Raw genomic sequence first — 18,530 nt, 5'->3', positions numbered from 1 at the left:
CTTCAGTTCCTCTCAGAATCATCTGTAAAACAGAGTGAGGCATGAACAATATATAAATAGGTGTCAGGCTGGGTTGTCTAGGGAGTAATGGAATCTACAATCAGGTACATGTTGGGGATTATTATTTAAGGTACGTTACTTTTGCTTATGTTGCATTTGTTTAACTCTGTGAAGCTGTGATACTGTGCCTGTCTAAAACACCTGATGGTCTAATAAAGGACTGAACGGCCAATAGCAAGACAGGAGAAAGGAGAGGCAGGCTGGCAGGCAGAGAGGATATATAGAAGGAGAAATTTGGGAGGAAGAAGTAGAGGGGGGAGGAGGAGGACGTCAGGGGCCAGCCACCCAGCTACACAACCAGCAACAGAGTAAGAAACAGTTACAGAAGAAAGAAAAGGTAAAAGCCCAGAGCAAAAGGCAGATGGGTTAATTTAAGAAAAGCTGGCAACAAACAAGCCAAGCTAAGTCCAGGCATTTATAATTAAGACTAAGCCTCCATGAGTGACTATTTGGGAGCTGGGTGATGCCCCCCCCCCCCAAGAGTAAGGAACAAACCACAGGCACACATGGATTTTTCTGCCATGGGTGTTCTGATCTGCTGCCACTTGACTCTGCAGATGTGTGACCTGCAGATACAGGGCCTGGTATCTCTCTCCACAAGTCTACCAGTGTGCACACAGGCTCAGAGGCTGACCACGGGACACAAGGTAGAGAGACCAACCTGGCCCTGAACAACAGCTCTGGGAGGAGCCATCTGTATCAGTTAAGGGCCAACAGAGAGACAGATCAAGAGGCCAACAGGACACACAGACACAGGGTTGTTAGAATGGGCAACACTGTTGAGGCTGGGGGGTCATCTGATTGGCTATCTGAATGCCTGGGCTGCTCCAGTTTAAGCCCAAAGGCAGAACCAGAGTACCAATGTTCTAATCCCTGGTTCCAATCTGAAGGCCCAGGCACCAAAGCACCTGTGTCCACACCCGAGAAGAATGCCGGTTCATACCTCCCAGCACTGCTGCTCCGTCTGCCATGTCCTGCACATGTCCCTCTCCACCCACCCCGAGTTAAACGCTGCTCCCTAGAGCTGCTTCAGATGCCCAGGACACGTGTGCATCCCTTAGCCGGCCATGTTCCCACAGAACACTAGCCATCAACATCAGCAGCCTTGACCAGCTTAACCGGGCCTCTCCATGTCAGTGCGCTCTGAACCAGGAAAGGCGGGGGATGCGGAGAGCTTTGGGCTGTGGAATGGGGGTGCGGGGCCAACACCAGCTCCCTGAACTGGCAGGGCTCCAGGTTTGCAGATGCAGCCATCTTCCTTCTGCATCCACTGCGGCACCCTGGAGGGGAGGGAGGAAGCAGCATCCACCCTCAACTGGAAAGTGCTGGCTTCTCCACAGTGGGCAGCAGCGGGCTTCTGCAGCCAAGTGCCCCAGAGAAAGGACTCCCGGTGCCTGCTGCCACCCCGCATCCTTCAATATGGGCACTTAACCCACAAAGCACCGCAAGAGCCAGCACAGGACCCATGTGTTCCTAGCTCCCCAAGCCTAAGCCTCAGAAAGGAAGGGATTCGGGCCTCACAGGCAAGAAAATGCTCCCAGCCTGCCCTCCTGCTCCACCCGGACCTGCGCCAGCATTCGGACCCTCCCAAGTCTCCTTTCAGGTCTGCAAACTGGATGACGGCCGGCCGAGTAGTTCTGGAGGGCGGGGTCTGAGCTCCCACCTGTGGTGGCATGAAAGGCTCCTCACAATGACCCACTACCTCGGCACCCGCAAACACACAGACTACTAGTGATCATTTCTTTATTCAAACAAGACATCCAAGAGTCTCTGCTCTTCAACTACTGGGTATTGCCAGACACCCCCAGCCCCCCAGCCCCCCCTCAATTAGCCCTGCCCTCCCCCACCATGCTTTCCACCTCCCCTTGCTTGGCCCCCAGTAGGTCCTCCCACTGGAGAGGTCCGACTCCACCAGGGTCCTTGTCCCTCGAAGTCTGGATCAGTGTCTGAATTTACCCACCAGCGGCTTTGAGGGCCAGGCCCCCAGGCCCTGCAGGTCCAGCAGGAGAGAGAGCTGCTGGCGAGCTTCCCTGTAGGGCACAGCCTAGCGTGGAGAGGAGGAGACAGGATGAGTAAGTCGTCTGTCCGCCAAGAGTGTCGTGAGTGGAGGAGAGGGCCGGAGAGAAAGGAAGTCCACCTTGGCAGCCTCGTAGGTCTTCAGAGACAGGAGCTGGGGCTTCTCCAGAGCTTTGGCAACCTGGCGGAATGCCGCGAGAAAGGCCGCTTTACAGAGGCGGGAGGGGGGTCCGGTGCTGGCCCTGAGAAGACATGCGGTGGTCACTGGGAAAGAATAGGCAGGCCTGCCCACGCCACTCACACAATCTCCTCCTACCCAGGGCCTGTGTTATCGGAGTCACAGGAGGCACGAGCCACCCCAGTGCTCTTACCCTGTGTGTGTGTGTGGGGGGGATGAGGTGCCCTACCCATGAGCTCCCTGCTAATAAGGCTCAGTCCCACAGGACCCTCCTCACTCAGTCTTCACACATCCGGTGGCCACATCAACAACTTCGATGTCAGGATCCCCCAGGCTCCAGTTGAGGCTCAGGCCATGGCAGGTGCTGGGCATGGGCTCGGAGGGGGCCACCAGGGGCCCAGCAAACAGGTGCAAGGTGGTGCGGACATATGGATATGGAAGACATGACCCCAAGACACTGTCCAGTCTAGGCCGGGAATGAATGGCCCTGTTCACAGTTGGAGGGTCATGGCAGGGGTCAGCTGTGGGCAGAAGGCACAGGGCGTGGCCTGAGTCACCATATCCTCACTCACAGCCCATTCCCTGCCCCAGCTCTTTGTGCCCCTCACCTAGGACGAGACTGGTGGCATACAGTGGTGGCAGGAAGTGGGCCAGCAGCCCACCGCCCAGCCCAAGGACAGCCCAACGTGCCAGCTTGTCACTGGCTGAAAGGCAGCCCACGTGGGTATTGCGGAGGGCAGGCGCCGCATAGGATACAGGTTTCAGCTGCCCGCAGACATGGGCCTGCAGACGGAAGGCTGATCTGTGCAGGTCACTGTCTTCTGAGGCCAGCGGGAAGCTGTGGAGGTGGGGGGAGGGGGCAGAAGCCCAGAATCAGGGCACTCTTTACACCCTGATTCCCCCACAATGAAACCGAGGGACCACCAGCCCCAGACACGTACTAGCTGTCATGGGCAGCCCCCTTGGGAGTGTTGCTCACATACAGATGCAGGAAGACCCCGGGCTTGAGGGCGAAGGGGGGTCCAGGCCCAGGCTGGGGGGCCAGCACTGACCGCTCCTTGCCCTTGGGACCCCCCTGTGTGGCCAGCAGGAGCTGCCGGAAGAAGAACCTGGGAGTGACAGGCAGGGGGTGGGGTGGGGTAATGGTCCTAGGCAGCCTGCCACAGACCCCCCGCCTGTCTGCCTGCCCCTCACCTCAGCAGGGCCCTGCGGGCGATCACCAAACCATGGCAGTCGTGGAGCCGTCGGCCGGAGAACTCCAGCCAGCCAGCATAGCTGCTGCTGCCTGTGCCCAGCGCCACCAGCTCGTAGGTCTCTTTGGAGTGACCAATCGTGCCTTGGACCTCTGTGCAGGAAGGGACAGAAAACTCAGGCCGGGGGCCTGAGCTTGTGTGTAGAGCTGGGGTGGGGGCAGGGCAATTCCTACCCCTCTCCAGGATGACTGCGGCCACCGTCCCCTTACAGGCCTGGTATGGTGAGCTCTCATTCAGCAGGCGATCCAGGCCGGCACTGACCACAGCTGCACAGCGCTGCTCATGGGTCAGGATATTCTCTGCACAATGACCAGAGGACAGTGCAGGACCCACAAGTCATGCTTCCCCCGCCCTGCCCTCCTGCCCTGAGAGCAGACACCAGGGTTCGAGCCAAGTGCCTCCCTACCGGTGCTGAGGGAGGTGAGCAGAGACTGGCGGGGAGTCACAGGGGGCTCTGAAAGAGACAAGAGGAGCTAGCTGCATGGGTACTGAGTCTTCCCATCCTTTGGGAGGCCAAGCAGAGGAGACAAAGTCTCCACCTTTCAGGCACAGAGTCCACCAGCAGCTGCTCTTGCACTCCCTAGCTCCAGTGTGGGACATCAGCAGAGGCCGCCCATTTCTCCATGCTGATGCCCAGATGGGGCTGTAGACCTACACCTCCCCCCCCACACACACCCCACCATACACACCCACATCCCCCCCCACACACTACACTCCCATACCCCACCACACACACCCCCACCATACACACACTACACCCCACACACCACACCACACACATACACCCCACCATACACCCCACCACCACACCTCCCCATACCCCACCATACACACACTACACCCCACACACCACACAATACACACCACCATACACACTTACACCCCCTATCCACATATATATACACACACACACACACACACCACCACCATACACTCCCACCCTCCCACATACACACACACCCTACCATATGCTCCTAGCCCCCACATGCACACACCACATGCACACATACACACAGTTGCTCACCCCAGTTAGGCCTTGGCTACCTGGTCTTTCCAGCTGCTTCCGGATATACTGAAGGGCAGAGAGGGCTGCCTGCTGTTTGGCCTCCATCTTGCTTTTCCCTGTTCCTGCAGGACAGACCAACCCATCCAGCTCTGCACACACAGAGAATGAGGAGTCTGGACCTGGGGAAGAGATCTTGAGGAAGGCGCCTCCTGGACGTCAGCCCCATCTCCACCATTTCTAGAAGGGATTTATCAACCCTAGCCTCCTCCTTCCCCTTAATCCTCCTGACTCCTGACAACAGATGACAACCAGATCAACAAAGGAGGGTCTAGCACACTAAGTGGGCACTCTACAGGCAGCAGGTGGTGTGTGTCTTTCCACGCTATCCCCATTGCGAACTCAACCTGGCTTTCACAGAGCCTTCTGGAACAAGCATGAATGACAGGAAGGGTAGCACTTTGGGGGAGGTAGCATAGAACCTAGGTGGAAGTTCCTCCACCCCATAGGACAGCTTCCTGCCTGCCACCAGACTCAGCCTTTTATTTTCTCTTCCAGGGACCCTCCTCTTAAAAGCTCTTTCTGTTCAACACCATCAAGTCAGGTGTAACAGCCCAAGAGCAGGTTAAAAAAAAAAAAAATCTCAGAATTGGGTCACCTGATCCAAGGATACGAACACACTTAAGTTCCTTCAGGTGTGTGCAATCCTTTTGGGGACAGTGGCACTCCCCATGATCAAGGTGCAGTCTCCAGCCCAGACAACTGTGATTGCATGAAACTAGCCCTGTTCACCGGAGGTGGCCAATGGAGACGTTTGCTTAGCTGTAGCCTTGAAGGCATCAGATCGTTCAAGCTGTTCACCTCGCTCCTTTGTGAATGGGGTTTACCTGGGGGACCCCAGGCTCATCGTGGCCAGCTCAGCAGGTCACTGGAGGAAGCCCGAACTTCCTGCATTAATTAGTGGCTCCTTCACCCCACAACAGACACACACCTGCCCCAGGCCCCACCTGTGGTCTGGTCCTCCAGGAAGGTCAGAGAGACGCCCAGGTTAGCCACGCACTGGGTGAGCAGGGCCACCGCCTGCACTGGGGGCGGGTCCCTGGGCAGCAGGCTAAGCCCCCGGGCGTCCATAGGGAAGTCGCCCGCGGCCCCCGCGCGCAGGACCGAGCCCCTCGGGGCCTTACAGGCCTCCTCGCGGGCCTCCTGCTCCGTAACCAGCCCAGGTTCAGGGGTCCCAGGTGCCCCGCCCCCAGCCTCCGTGGACTCCTGGCCTCCCGAGGGCCTCCAGGGTCCGGGGCTGATCTGCAGCGACGCTGCCAGTCGAGGCCTCCTGCGCCCACCCTCGTCCACGCTCGCCATGGCCGCACCAGACCTCGCACCGCGCCCTTTTTTACGTGGAGCATGTGGCACACAGCTGATCGTGAACTCCGCCTCTGCCTGGAGCCGGCCAATGACAGACCGCGCCGCTGTGATGGACGCTGCGACCAGCCAATGGGGAAGCTTGTCTCACGGAGCGGTGGTGTGGACCCTTACTGGCTACCCGCCACCCGCCAACTGTGTTGCGCGAGGGCAGGTCTCGTGAGGGCTCGCACCGTCAGCCTCTGCTCTTGACGCGTGGGAGTGGAAGGCTGAGGGTTTGCGGGCTTCCCTCCCCGACCACAGCCCATCTTAGCCCCCTTACCTGTACCGGGGTCCTTGTCCCTTGTGTGGCCGGATATGGCGCTCTAAAACCTCTCGCCGGACCTTCTTGAAGTCAAACAGAAGTGCGAGCTAGCCCCAGATGAGCCCTTGTCTATCTCCCCTTCCCAGAAAACTTGCGTTTGGGTTGGAAAATACCACAAGGTGTCAGTTATTTAAAACGAGTGGAGTGGGGCTGGCAAGATGGCTCAGCAGGCATTTGCCTCCAAGCCCAGGAACCCGAGTTCAATTCTTGGGGCCCACAGGTTAAGTGCCAGGTTAAGTGCAAAGACTCAGTTGCCAGAAGTTTACTGTGGTCTCCACATACCTGCCGTGACATGTTCACTCACACGCATACACACAAATGTAATTTTTTTTTTTTTTTTTTTTTTGGTTTTTCGAGACAGGGTTTCTCTGTGTAGCTTTGCGCCTCTCCTGGAACTCACTTGGTAGCCCAGGCTGGCCTCGAACTCAAGAGATCCGCCTGGCTCTGCCTCCCAAGTGCTGGGATTAAAGGCGTGCGCCACCACCGCCCGGCCACACAAATGTAATTTTAAGTAAGGGGATTAAAGTGATGGGGGATAGAGAAAAGAAAATAAGATGAAGGCAGAGGTGCCGGCAATTTACATAGTATCGGCTATGGAAAGTGATGCTAAAGGCTTGTAACTACGTAAATATTTGACGAGGTTGGACGCTATAGGCTTGTGTGGGTTGTTTATTTGTTTGTTTTGTGGTTTTTTTTTTTTTTTTTTTGAGACAGGGTTTCTCTGTGAGACCATCCTGGAACTCACTCTGTAGACCAGACTGGCCTCGAACTCATTGAGATCTATGCCTCTGCCTCTCAACTGCTGGGATTAAAGGCGTGTGCCACCACTGCCCAGCAGTTCATTTGTTTTATTGAGTGTTGGATATATGTTACTAGATTACACTGCAGCTTATTCAAAGCAAGCCAGGAGGACCTGGAATTAGCATCTGTGAAGAAATTAGTGTCTATAAGGGTGATGTAGGATACTGGTGTGATAGGCAAAATGATGGTCTCCCCAAGATATCCACACCCTAGTCCCCAGAGCCGAGGAATATATGATGGAATTTGACAAGGGGAAATCAAAGTTTCTAATCAGCTAATGTTATTTATTTATTTGTTTGTTTGAGACAGAGTTTCTTTGTGTAGCCCTGGCTATCCTGAAACTTGCTCAGTATCCCAGGCTGACATCGAACTCAGAGATCCACCTGCCTTTGCCTTCTGAGTGCTGGGATTAAAGGTATGTGCCACCACGGCCAGGCTAATTGGCTAACTTTAAAAGAATATGTCCTGGATCATCTAGGCAGACCCAGTGTAACCACAACCATCCTTATTGGAAGAGAATTGGAGGTAGTATCATGAGGATGATTCAAGTAGCCATTGTTAGCTTGAAGATGGAGGGAGACATACGCTGTGGAATGTCAGAAGCTTCCAGAAGCTGGAAAAGGCAAAACACAGTAGTTTCTCCCTTCTCCAGATGCCCCTGCTCATACTGTGACTTTGGTCCAGCGGGTCTGTGTTGGACCCCTGACCTCTAGAAGTGTAAGAAATTGTACTGTGTTAGATTTCTGGTAACTTGTCACAGTGTGTGTGTGTGTGGGGGGGGAACTGACTTATATGATCTTCAAGCTTGGCATAGGAGTATACAGCTGATCCCAGTACTCAGAGGATTGAGGCAGGAGATTTGAGAGTTTGAGGCCACCTGAGCCATACAGCAAGGCCCTGTCTCAAAATGAATAGCCTGCAGTGGTTTTGCATATATGCACCCCAAAATAATTTCTAAAAAACTAGGTAGCCCCAATTCTTAATCTCAAAGTTATCGGCAAAATGTCTTTTTTTTGTTGTTATATTATAATCATTATTTTAAATCTATTTCACCTAAACTATAGGGATGCTGCCTTAGGTCATTTCATTTATGAAAAATGCATCCTACGCTGACCTCATTGGCAAAGCTGGTCCTCAGAGGCAGACCAGTCTGCCAAGCCAGACTTGAATTCTATCAGGAGCAGTCTGACATCATTTTTCAATTTGAATAAGTATGCAGGCATTGCCCTGAGAGAACCAACTCATCTCATTCTCGCGCCGACTCAGTGTTTAGGTCATGTTGGGTGGGGGTTGTGCCAGACAGACAAATTCCGCCCTTTACCTTTTGAATTCTGTTTCTAGGCCTGAGAACTAAAGTAAGCTGTGACCTGGCCAGTAAGTCAAAGTGTCCATGAAATGGTGCAGCAAGACTGATGTAATTTTCTTCCCTTTTTGAGAAGACTTGTGAAACTATAACACACCTACAGAAAACGGTACAGACCGTTCACGCTGAACATGCCCTTGTGCTGTGGAATACGTTTCTCTGGGCAGGCTACGGCCATTGCCATCTTGAAAAGAGACCAACTGTAATCTGCAATTACTCACATGAGACCCTCCCTGGATCAAATCTGTTCAAGTGCCCGCAGAGAAGGAGGGTCTGGGGAGGGTCCTCAGGGCCTCACCTGAAATGACAGCTGTTCCTCCACTCTTACCCCAGCTGCACATAATCCTGCCCAGCTCCAGACTGTCTTAGCAGATGCTGGAGTGTCTACAGGAGATGGAAGGGTAACTAAAGGGTCGGGGAGCTCCTATCTAGGCACCTATGCTGCAGTGGGGGCTTGGGGGCAGTGCAGCTGCTTGGGGATCACTCACCTTCCTATAAATAACTCCAGTGAACTCACTGGTTCACCGAGCTGAACTTCAATGGCATCGTTTCTTTGGTCTTCCAGTGCCTTCTTTACTGAGGTAAAGACAGGTACACAGGTCTTTGCACAGGTACAGACCCCTGGGGAATGGCACACACCGCCATGTGAGCAGCACTCAGTGAAAAAGCAGACAGACCCGTCATCTCACAAAGCCCGTCCTCGTCTCTTCATGGCGCCCTCTTCCAGGGCCTCCTGCAGGGTATCTGCTGTCTTCTGGCACCTTCCTGTTTGGCACCTATTCTAGGGCAGCACTCCATGAGGGAAAATGGTGACTGTGACTGTGAAAGAGAAGGTGGAAAGGGGCCATCTGACTCCAGGCACCGTCCAAATACAAATTGTACAGCTGGAAGTTGACAATCTGCAAATTGATTTAAAAAAAAAAAACACAATAAAACAGGGCCTCATGTATTCCATTCTGGCCTCCAACTTGCTATGTAGCCAAAAATGACCTTGAATTTCTGGTCCTCCTGCCTCTTCTGCAGATTTCTGGAATTACAGGTATGGGCCACCACTGGCTTATGGGGTCCTGGGACTAGAACCCAGGGTTTTGTGCTTACTAAGCCATCACCCTACCAGCTGAGCCTCTTCCCAACACCTCTTGAAAATTGATTCTTTTTTTTTTCTTTTTTTTTTTTTTTTTGATACAGGGTTTCTCTGTATAGCCCTGACTGCTGTCCTAACTGGCTCTGTACACCAGGCTGGCCTTAAACTTGGATCTGTCTGCCTCTGTCTTCCCATTGCTGGGATTAAAGGTGTGTACCACCACTACCCGACACAAATTGATCCTTTAAAGATCTCAGAGTATGAGCTATGGGTCAGCAGTGTTATCTCAGACCTACTAAATTAGAAACTCAAATGGGCCCAGCAAACTGTTTTAACATGCCTCCAGGTGGCTCTGGTGTACACTTAAGGTATCAAACTACAAGGATAATGATGCTATTTCTGACTGGTCAGTGGTGCTAAAGCCACATGCAGGGAATTCCTATATTGCCTGGGAATGGGAAAGATGTTGACTCAAATGCAGCCCTCATCTTTATGACATAGAGAATAGAAGGTAGCTTACTCTTTAGCTGAAAATGAATGAGCATGGCCCCACATGATGGCTAAAATTGGTTGTTAACTGAGCATTTGGAATTAATTGGAACCTAAACTGCTGGGCACACCTGTGAGGAATCTTCTTAATCAGATTATTTGAAGAAGACAGACCCATCCTAAATCTGGGCCACACCTTCTGGTGGAAACTCAGATAAAAGGATGTGAAAAAAAGGAATGTTTTGATTTGTCTGCTTGCTCTCACTCTCTCTGGCGAGACCGTTTATTTATGCCATTGCTGAGGCATTCCCTTTACCAGCATTCAAACCAACTTCTTTAGGATTACAACAGACTGATGATCAGCAGCTCTCCAGGAATCATCCAGGACTCCAGCCCCAGACTGGGACTGCTGTGACACCCAGCATCAAGAACTGACCATCTACCAAGATTCTCACCTTTTCGGTCATGAGACAGAGATTGTTGGACTACCCAGCTCACAGCTGTGAGCCAGTCTAATAAAATCTCTACTCTACAATCATCAATCCGTTCTGTTAGAGAACCCTAACACACCCGGAAACACAGATTCAGGTTTCCCTGGATAACCTTCTACATCGAGGAGACAGATTTATGAAATTTTGCTAATTCCAGAACAAAGGAAGTCATAACCCAAAGCAGTTTGGAAATACATTGGAGGGAACGTCATGTCAGTAGATTACAGTGAATCAGGAGAATCTATTTTAGGTCCCAAGATTTCTGGAGACATTCTTAGCTTCCGGGTATGAGTGGTCAGTCAGCAGAGCCACACATCCTAAGTTTCACATGAAAGTCACAAGACAAAGGCAATTTACAGGCAGCGCCCAGGACTCGCTGCTTCTGGGTTTGAACACGTCCCCCAAAGCACGCAGGTGCACACTGGAGTTTGAGAACTACAGGCTAATACTGCTTTTCTGGGCCCCCGATTAAACCACACATGAACCCAGGGGTATCTGTAAAGCAGATTCTTAAGATTTATGGACAATAAATAGAGTGCGTGGCTCATCAGAGGTGCTCAGTTTGTTGAGCGAATCAGTTTAAGCTTCACAACCGCTCCGTGAGACAGGAAGTTAATGAAGCCAAAGCAAGTTCAACCATCATCACCGGGCTGATAGGAATTCCACACCTCGGGCGCCACGACCAAGCCTATTCCTTGTTTGCCCGGCAGGTAGCGCTGGAGGACGCCGCGAGGCCTTGCTGAGGGCGGGACTTCCTGTTTCTTGGGAGCACTTCCGGCCTGATCCGGAAAACAGTTCTGTCCGGCCGTGGATGCTCCAGCGTTCCGGGCTGAGGAGCTGATGAGTGGCACTCCCGCTCCTTTTTGGCCCTCGCATCAGGTGAGACTCTCGTCGGGAACCAGCATAGTCTGCGCGCGGGGGGATAATGTGAGCACGTGGCGGTTCCGCGTGGCTACCGAAAGGACCGCTGTTCTAGAGAGTTCTTACTTTTATTCGATCCTTGGGCATTTTCAGAGACGCCTATGATGGGCAGCAGCGGGCTCCCGCGCTGAGGCTTGTTCGGGACGCCTGGGATGAGGGAGGGCGGCCTCGGGACCGGGTGCCCCGTAGGGCACACATGTGAGGAAGTTAACCACACACCGATTCCTCAGACTCCTCAAATTCAGGGCCTTTATGCCTCACCCAGCAGGTGCTAGTGCTCAGCAGGTGCTCTTGTTGCTGATGTCCGATTTAAATTTTTCTAAAAGTGTGGGCTGATTAGTAGCTAATGCTTCTAGAGCGGTGATTCTCAACCTCCCTAATGCTGCGACCCTTTAGTACAGTTGTGGTGACCCCCAACCATAAAACTATCCTTGTTGCTACTTTGTAACTGTAATTTGCTACTGTTATGAATGAAAATGTAACTATGTTTTCCGATGGTCTTAGGCGGCGGCCTCTGTGAAAGAGGGCTGAGGACCGCTGTTCTAGAGAGTTCTTACTTTTATTCGATCCGTGGGCATTTTCAGAGAAGCCTGTGATGGCCAGTGGGAAAACAGGAATAACATGCAGCCCTTGTCCACAGAGGGGTGGAGCATGGCATGCCGGTCACTGTCATGTACGGCGCTTATCCCACTTCAGTCCCCACCCTCTCCTCTTTGTATACTCTGAGGTTGCCTATCTCTTTGGCACTTTTTTCTGCCTCAGAGCTTTTTGCCTTCACTGGTCATTCTGCCTGGACCCCCTACCCAAGTGTATGCCGAGCTATCTCCCTGACTACCCTTAGGGAGCCCTCACCTGTCCATCAGCACCCTCCCCTGTGATGGGGGGAGTGAGAAGTTCTCCTGAGGCCCTTCTTACTCTCTGGCATTAGGCTGCATAGTCTGGTTTTTACCTGCTTCTTTGTAGTAGCCTCCCCCGAGGGCACTATTCAGACTCCTAATGAAGGCATGTGTGACCCTAGATACATTCTCTCCAGGATGGACTTCCCCAGCTCTCTGCGCCCTTCATTGTTTATGGCTGGTCCTCTTGGCATGACTGATGGCCCTGACCTGTCCTTCATGTGCAGCTGGAGAGATGCACTGACCCTGCCAGGGTCCCAGCCACAGAACTGCAAGGTGAGGATGGAAATAGGGCCCTTCCCTTGGTACCCCACTCATCATTCACTCTCAGTGGCACCGGTGATGGGGAAAGAGGACCAGACAGATGCTACTTCTTCTGTGCACAGGCCACCCTGCTATCCAGAGATAGTCGCTCCACAGAGGCTGTGGCTCCTCTTTCCTCCTCCTCTCTCCCCAGATTCAGCAGGTATTTATTGGCCAGTGTTTCTGTGCCAGGGTCCCTACAGGCCCAGGAGCCACCTCAGGGACTGCCAGTTAAGGTGGGAGAGCTTGTACCAACAAGCAGACACTGTAGAGTGTGGCCTTGGCTCTACTGGAACAGTAGAATGGCAGGGGAGGGGGGGCAGGATTTCCGCTGGCATCTTGGGAGGGACATCGTTATCTGCCCAGCTTGTGGGATTGAGTACATACAGGAGAGTGGGTCAAAGAGTGGGTGTTGAGGGGAGGGGGTGTTCTTGGACCTTGAGACAAGGGAGCCTTGTTGGTATTTGCTGGGAGCCTCGCTAGCCCACTGAATAGCAGGACTCGGAAGTGACTACGGAAATGAGAGCTCACTGGGTCCTGGGTGGACAATCAAGTCTTGGGTGCTTCCTTCTTTGAAAGCTGGTATGAGTGGAGATTAGGGTTGATTCTGGAGTTGGCTGCCTAGGTTTAAGTCCATGCCTTCTCTTGTTCTTTTTGTTTTGTTTTGTTTTGAGCAGGGTTTTTCTGTGTAGCTTTGGTGCCTGTTCTGGATCTCACTCTGTAGCCCAGGCTGGCCTTGAACTCACAGAGATCCGCCTGGCTCTGCCTCCCGAGTGCTGGGATCAAAGGCGTGCACCACTACCGCCCGGCTCCATGCCTTCTCTTTACTGACCCTCACTTGGGGCAAGTGACTTTGCCGCGCTGTCATGAGGACCGAGTGAGTTTTGGCCAGGGAGTGCACCTCTGCCATGTCATTGCTGTCCTGTTCCCCTAGGACGGGACACTGCCATTGGCCAAGAACCTGCTGTGGGAGCCAACGACACCAGGACCCCTCCCCCTGCTGCCTCCTGGTCATGGTAAGGGTCTCCTTCTGGGCTCCCTCCAGGGACCTCAGCCATTTCGCGCGCGCGCGCACACACACACACACACACACACACACACACACACATTCCAGGCTCTGGATACCTCCAGATACTATTGTGTTTCCATGCCTTCTCAGGTTCTTCTCTGACCTCTCTCTCCCCTTAGATCCCTGGGAACCTGGCATGACCCCTCGGGATCTCCTTTTCCGGGGAGGTCACCGCAACCAGTTCCGGCCTCAAGTTGGGCTGGATGTCACTGAGCAGGTAAGTGGTCCCTGGGTGGGATTGTGCCACCCAGCCTGGGCTGTGCTGAGTGACACAGCCACTCCCCACAGCTCAGCCACTTCTTGTGGGACCATGGGGACATAGCCTTCGCACCCCTGGGGAAGCTCATGCTGGAGAACTTCAGATTGGAGGGGAACAAGGTAGGTGGCACTGGCCGGGTGAAGGGTCGGCCACCTCTCTGGTGAGACCCGGGGGTGCAAAGCTGACAGGCCTTCCCTGCAGGGCTACTCGAAAAAGATGACCATAGTCAGCGCGAAGAGGCTGCTTCAGGACCTCGGTGGACACCAGCCCTGGGGGCAAGTAGCCAGTGAGAAAGCAGCCACGGATAGGCCTGGCTGGTGGTGGGATGTGGAAGGATCTAGGACACAGACCAGGTTTTCGTCACAGTGGCTTTTCCAGCCCGTGGTCATGAGTCACGAGTTCACAAAATCCCCAGCTCCAAGCAGCTTAAGGGAAAAGAGAATTGATCATTGGTGGATCTTAGGCCCAGATACATCCAGGTACCCAGAGTGTTGACATGGCTCTCTGCTTTCTTGTCCACTTCCTCTGTCTGACTTAATTCAGGTAGCAACAGGATGGCTTCTTATTCTAAGGAGTCAGTGTCTGAAGTACCACAAACCCTAGAAAAGACTGGTTGGCCTGGCTGGAGCCTCTCACTCTCTGTGGACCACTCACTATGAGGCACTGAAATATTCAGGGTTTGGGGTTCAGGAACGGGATAGGGTGCATTCTAGGCAGCTGTGAAAGAGGTCGTCTGCTTGCCCTGCATTGTCCCAGTGCCATCCTCTGCTGCTCTGTCCCCAGGTGTCCTTGGGCCTTCCTCAGCCACCGGCTTCGTCGCTTCTCCATCCTTGGGGGCCCTGTCCTGAGCAGGTCAGTGTCCGTGCTTATGGGGAGGCTGCTGCATGAAGAGCTGGCTTTTCGGTGGGAGCAGTTGCTGCTGGATGAGGCCTTCACTGGGGGTGCCTTGGCCTGGCTCCCTGGAAGGACAGCACGGGCTGGGCAGCTGGTCTACCCTAGCGGAGGTGCCTTGGACAAGCTGTGTATCCTTCCTCATTTGGTGGGGATCCCGAGGCTATCCACAGAGTGGTCCAGGGGAAGAGTGAGATGGATGACCAGAGTCCATCCCAGTCCTTAACCAAGGGCTCAGATTTCCAGGAGGTCAGTGTGAATTCAGGTGGCAATCCCCGGGTGCTTGAGGACCCTGGACACATCCAGCTGCGGGGGCCTGTACGGCAGGTGGTGACCAGCACTGTCCAGGGAGAAAGTGAGATTCCTCCCCTCCCTTCCCCCTCCCCTCCCTCCTCCTCGTCTAGCTGGCTACCTCCCCGTGATACACACACTGTAAGCTGACCTTTCTGTCCTCCCCAGCATTTCTGGCCGTCCGCTCTGACTACCACTGTGCCATGTGGAAGACTGATAAGCAGGGGCCCCCAGCACCCCTGCAGGTGCTGCAGGTGGAGAAGGGGGCCACTGGTGTCAGCCTCAGGTGAGAGATGTTGGCTTCCTAGCAAGGGCAAGGGCTTGGAGGAAAGCTGGGTTGCTGGATCATAACATAGCATCCTGTGCCCTGTAGCCCTCACCTGCCAGGAGAGATGGCCATCTGCAGCCGTTCTGGAGCTGTGTGTCTGTGGACCCCACAAGATGGGTAATTCCGCTTCCCCCTAAAACCTTCCACCTCAGAGCAGAGCCATGGTCTTCCTTCCAGCCCAGCCCCTCGACACCCTTGTGCCCCTAAGCCCCACCAGACCCACACCCACGACCCGCCTTCTTTCTCAAGGCTGCAGCTCATCTACAAGGACCCTGAGACGCTGGCCTTCCGTGATCCTTCTCCCTGGCGCTGGACAGACTTCACTGCCCACCCCCGGGTGCTGACTGTGGGTGACCGCACAGGTGTGAAGATGGTTGACATTCAGGTATTGGTGCAAGGGGGTGAGAAGCAACAGAGCCGGAAGTGAAGGGCTGCGGGAGGCCCATCTCCAGCCTGAAGACTCTGGCTGACCGTGCTGCACTTTCCCTAGGGTCCCCCAGGCTGTGGGCTGCTGCTGTTCCGTGCTGGAGCAGAGGCTGCCTGCCAGAAAGGAGAGCGGGTGCTACTTGCCCAGTACCTTGGGCAGCCAGGTCCTACCTGTACTCCTCTGCATCTCATCTGCACCCAGGTGAGCAGCCTCCTCCTCCCTGGCCTCTGACTCAGGCTTCACCAGAGTTCCTGCCAGCAGACCTGACACACAGCCATAGGAACCAGGGAGTGTTGGGTCCCTGTGCATGTGACCTCACTAGGGCAGGCAAACTCAGTCATCTGCAAGATCAGATCGAAACCTGGGAGGAGGCAGAGGTTGACTGTAGCTCGGTCCCAGGTGGCCCGGGAGTCTACCACTGGGAGCTTTCTTCATGTCTGTAGTGAGAACCCTTTTGGGATGGAGCTGCCTGCCCAGGAAATACATGTTCTCAGTTTGGTAGGCCAAGTTGAGAGGGACTTGAAGGCGGATGGGAGTGACCTCTTCTGGGCGTTGCGTACCTCCTACAGGCTGTGTGGCCTGGAAAGGATTATTGGAAGGCTGGTGCCAGGCATCAGCCATGCCCAGCTTTCCCTTTTCCTCAGTTCTCGATATACCTGATGGATGAGCGCCTCCCCCTGGTGCCAATGCTCAAGTGGGACCATGGCCTGCCGTCTGCACCCCTGCTTGCCCGCCTGCTACCCCCAGCTAGCCCTGGCTACCCACGGCCCCTGCTACTGGGGGGCCAGGGTGGACAGCTTCAGCTGCTGCATATAACAGGTCAGCCAGGCAGAAGGGAGGCTCATGGAGCTGGGCTGGGGAAGGGGCTGGGGCTGGGATACCTAGCTCCCTGTCCTTCCTCCAGGAGAGGGGACCTCCGTGCCCCAGCTGGCAGGACCTCCTCAGTCTCTGCCCTCCATCATCGACTCCCTCTCCGCCTTTCCTCCACTGGAACCCAAGAGGCAGCAGCAGCTGCAGGAGCGCCTGGAGGCACCAGTCATAGGTGGGACGGGCACAAGGGGCTTGGGGCTGCTGTGGGGAGGGGCTGCTGCCAGGCCCTGCAGCTCTTCTCCTTCCCTGTCTAGGTCTGGCTGCCGCCCCACCCTGTGCCTCAGCCCCAGCACTGCTGCTCTTCCAGCTGTCAGCAGCTGGGGACATCTTCTATCAGCACCTACGCCTCCAGCCAGCCTCTAGTCTTGGAGAAGGAGAGCCACGGGGTCATCACTCAGCACCAGAGGGCCCTGCATCCAAGGCAGTAACACCTGTGGACCAGTCCTCTTGGACCCCTCAGGCCACTGTCCGTTGCAGCCGTTGGATGGAGGCCCTGATGGAGCTGGCCCCTCCTTGTCCAGTCTGGGCCGCCCCCACCTTTTCCCACCGTCGTTTTCTGAGCCACATGGAGCAGCAGAAGAGCCAGACCATGTCACAGAAGCTCCGAGCAGCCATGGCCAAGGGGAAGCTCTTGCGGCCTGAGGATCTGGGTACACTCCCCAGGGCAGAGCCGCCCCCTGCACCTCAGTGCGGCCAGCAGGATGAGCTCACTGAGCGCTTGGCAGAAGCCTGGGAAGGTGGGGTAGCCTCCTGGTGGAAAAGGCATCAAAGTCAGACCTCAGGGTCCCAGACACAGACCAAGCGGCCTAAGCGCCGGACTCAGCTGGCTAGTACCTTTTCCTCACTTACGAGCTACTTGGACTTCCCAGATACCAGCAGCCCCCCTTGTAGCCAAGACCATTCTACCTCAGAGGCCTGGCCTCGGCCTCCAGGGACCCCACTCTCCCAGGAGTTGACACAGGAGCTGTGGGCCCAAGGTGTACAGCGTGAACGTCGGCAGACCCTCCGGGACTTCATGGCCAAGCTGCCACTTAAGGACACTCCAGGACCTGTGGCTACACCGCCCTCCCAGGTCTCCAGCCTCCAGTCCATGCCCTTCAAGCAACAAGCACCTGTCCTCTCTGGCTCCCATCCTCCCCGGAAGAAACCACGAATGGGCTTCTGAGTGTGGAGAGCCATGCCTGAAAATCTAGCCTTCATCCTGGAGCCTTGCACTGAGCTTAGCCAACATGGTCTCCAGGACAGAGTCTCTGCCTCCCAAGGACAGTGTGCCCAGCTAAAGGAATGGGGAGCAAGTCTGTTTCATGTATTTGATGGCAGGTTACTCCAGAGCACCAGCTGCAGAGGCTGCCTCAGGGTCACTGATGTGGGGACCCCGTGGGTCCGTAGTCACCCACTTGTCCAGTGTGGGTTGTCACACACTGCTCCCACTGCTATTTTCAGGGCTGCATGGAACAGAAGTCAGGAGACCACGCCACAGAAGCTCTGAGCAGCCATGGCCAAGGGGCAGCTCCTGTGACCTGGGGATCTGGATACACTTCCCAGGGCAGAGCCTCCCCTGCATCTCAGTGCAGCGGAGTTGCTGGAAAGTAGAGCCTGTGTGTCAGTGTTAGCCTCCTGCCCTCAGAGGAAATGGCCTCCTGTGGTGGCACACTGTGGGTCGGCAGCTGCTGGTGGGGACTGTTTGGGTGACAGTCCACATTGGCTCTGTAGGAGTTGGTGCTTTGGCTCTGGCTGAGGGACTGAATAAACCTGTCCACTGGCCACGAGCTGGATGGTCATATGAGCAGAGAAGATGGTGTCTCTGGACCTTT

The 18,530-nt window shown here is 54.7% G+C and overlaps 2 protein-coding genes across 3 annotated transcripts; one reads left to right on the top strand and one right to left on the bottom strand.

The window, feature by feature from the left end:
* Positions 1-1,789: 1,789 nt before the first annotated feature.
* Adad2 (adenosine deaminase domain containing 2) lies at positions 1,790-6,014 on the bottom strand. Its single transcript, XM_028875699.2, has 10 exons — positions 5,518-6,014; positions 4,552-4,692; positions 3,914-3,961; positions 3,681-3,806; positions 3,449-3,599; positions 3,196-3,363; positions 2,863-3,092; positions 2,532-2,775; positions 2,198-2,318; positions 1,790-2,104 (listed from the first exon to the last, which is right to left on the bottom strand). The coding sequence occupies exons 1-10, from the start codon at positions 5,867-5,869 to the stop codon at positions 2,000-2,002; spliced, it is 1,686 nt and encodes a 561-aa protein (XP_028731532.1). The 5' UTR covers positions 5,870-6,014; the 3' UTR covers positions 1,790-1,999.
* A 5,224-nt stretch (positions 6,015-11,238) lies between these two features.
* Positions 11,239-18,507, top strand: Taf1c (TATA-box binding protein associated factor, RNA polymerase I subunit C). 2 transcript variants are annotated; one of them, XM_028875730.2, is made up of 15 exons: positions 11,239-11,340; positions 12,416-12,554; positions 13,516-13,597; positions 13,770-13,867; positions 13,939-14,028; positions 14,111-14,184; positions 14,693-14,931; positions 15,039-15,155; positions 15,260-15,377; positions 15,465-15,536; positions 15,669-15,804; positions 15,910-16,047; positions 16,491-16,665; positions 16,751-16,888; positions 16,971-18,507. In XM_028875730.2, exons 2-15 carry the CDS (start codon positions 12,417-12,419, stop codon positions 17,879-17,881), a joined length of 2,526 nt encoding a protein of 841 aa, XP_028731563.1. In that variant the 5' UTR covers positions 11,239-11,340; position 12,416; the 3' UTR covers positions 17,882-18,507. The 2 variants fall into 2 exon arrangements, with proteins under 2 accessions (XP_028731563.1, XP_028731564.1); XM_028875731.2 differs by having other exon boundaries at positions 12,401-12,554.
* Positions 18,508-18,530: the final 23 nt, after the last annotated feature.

This window comes from Peromyscus leucopus, chromosome 5 (genome assembly GCF_004664715.2).
Source record: "Peromyscus leucopus breed LL Stock chromosome 5, UCI_PerLeu_2.1, whole genome shotgun sequence".
NCBI classification, from domain to species: Eukaryota; Metazoa; Chordata; class Mammalia; order Rodentia; family Cricetidae; genus Peromyscus; species Peromyscus leucopus.
Note: the sequence above shows the minus strand (reverse complement) of the source record. Positions and strands in the feature narration are given on the sequence as shown.

Bases quoted from the DNA above. Each gene is read 5' to 3' on its own strand.
- Taf1c (XM_028875730.2), top strand. From the start codon at position 12,417: ATGGACTTCCCCAGCTCTCTGCGCCCTTCATTGTTTATGGCTGGTCCT. The intron at 15,378-15,464 runs GTGAGAGATGTT...TGTGCCCTGTAG, and splicing joins GCCACTGGTGTCAGCCTCAG to CCCTCACCTGCCAGGAGAGA. The intron at 16,666-16,750 runs GTCAGCCAGGCA...TCCTTCCTCCAG, and splicing joins TCAGCTGCTGCATATAACAG to GAGAGGGGACCTCCGTGCCC.
- Adad2 (XM_028875699.2), bottom strand. From the start codon at position 5,869: ATGGCGAGCGTGGACGAGGGTGGGCGCAGGAGGCCTCGACTGGCAGCG. The intron at 3,962-4,551 runs GTAGCCAAGGCC...TGTCTCTTTCAG, and splicing joins GAAGCAGCTGGAAAGACCAG to AGCCCCCTGTGACTCCCCGC. The intron at 2,319-2,531 runs GTGAGGAGGGTC...ATGTCTTCTCAG, and splicing joins ACCGGATGTGTGAAGACTGA to GGCCAGCACCGGACCCCCCT.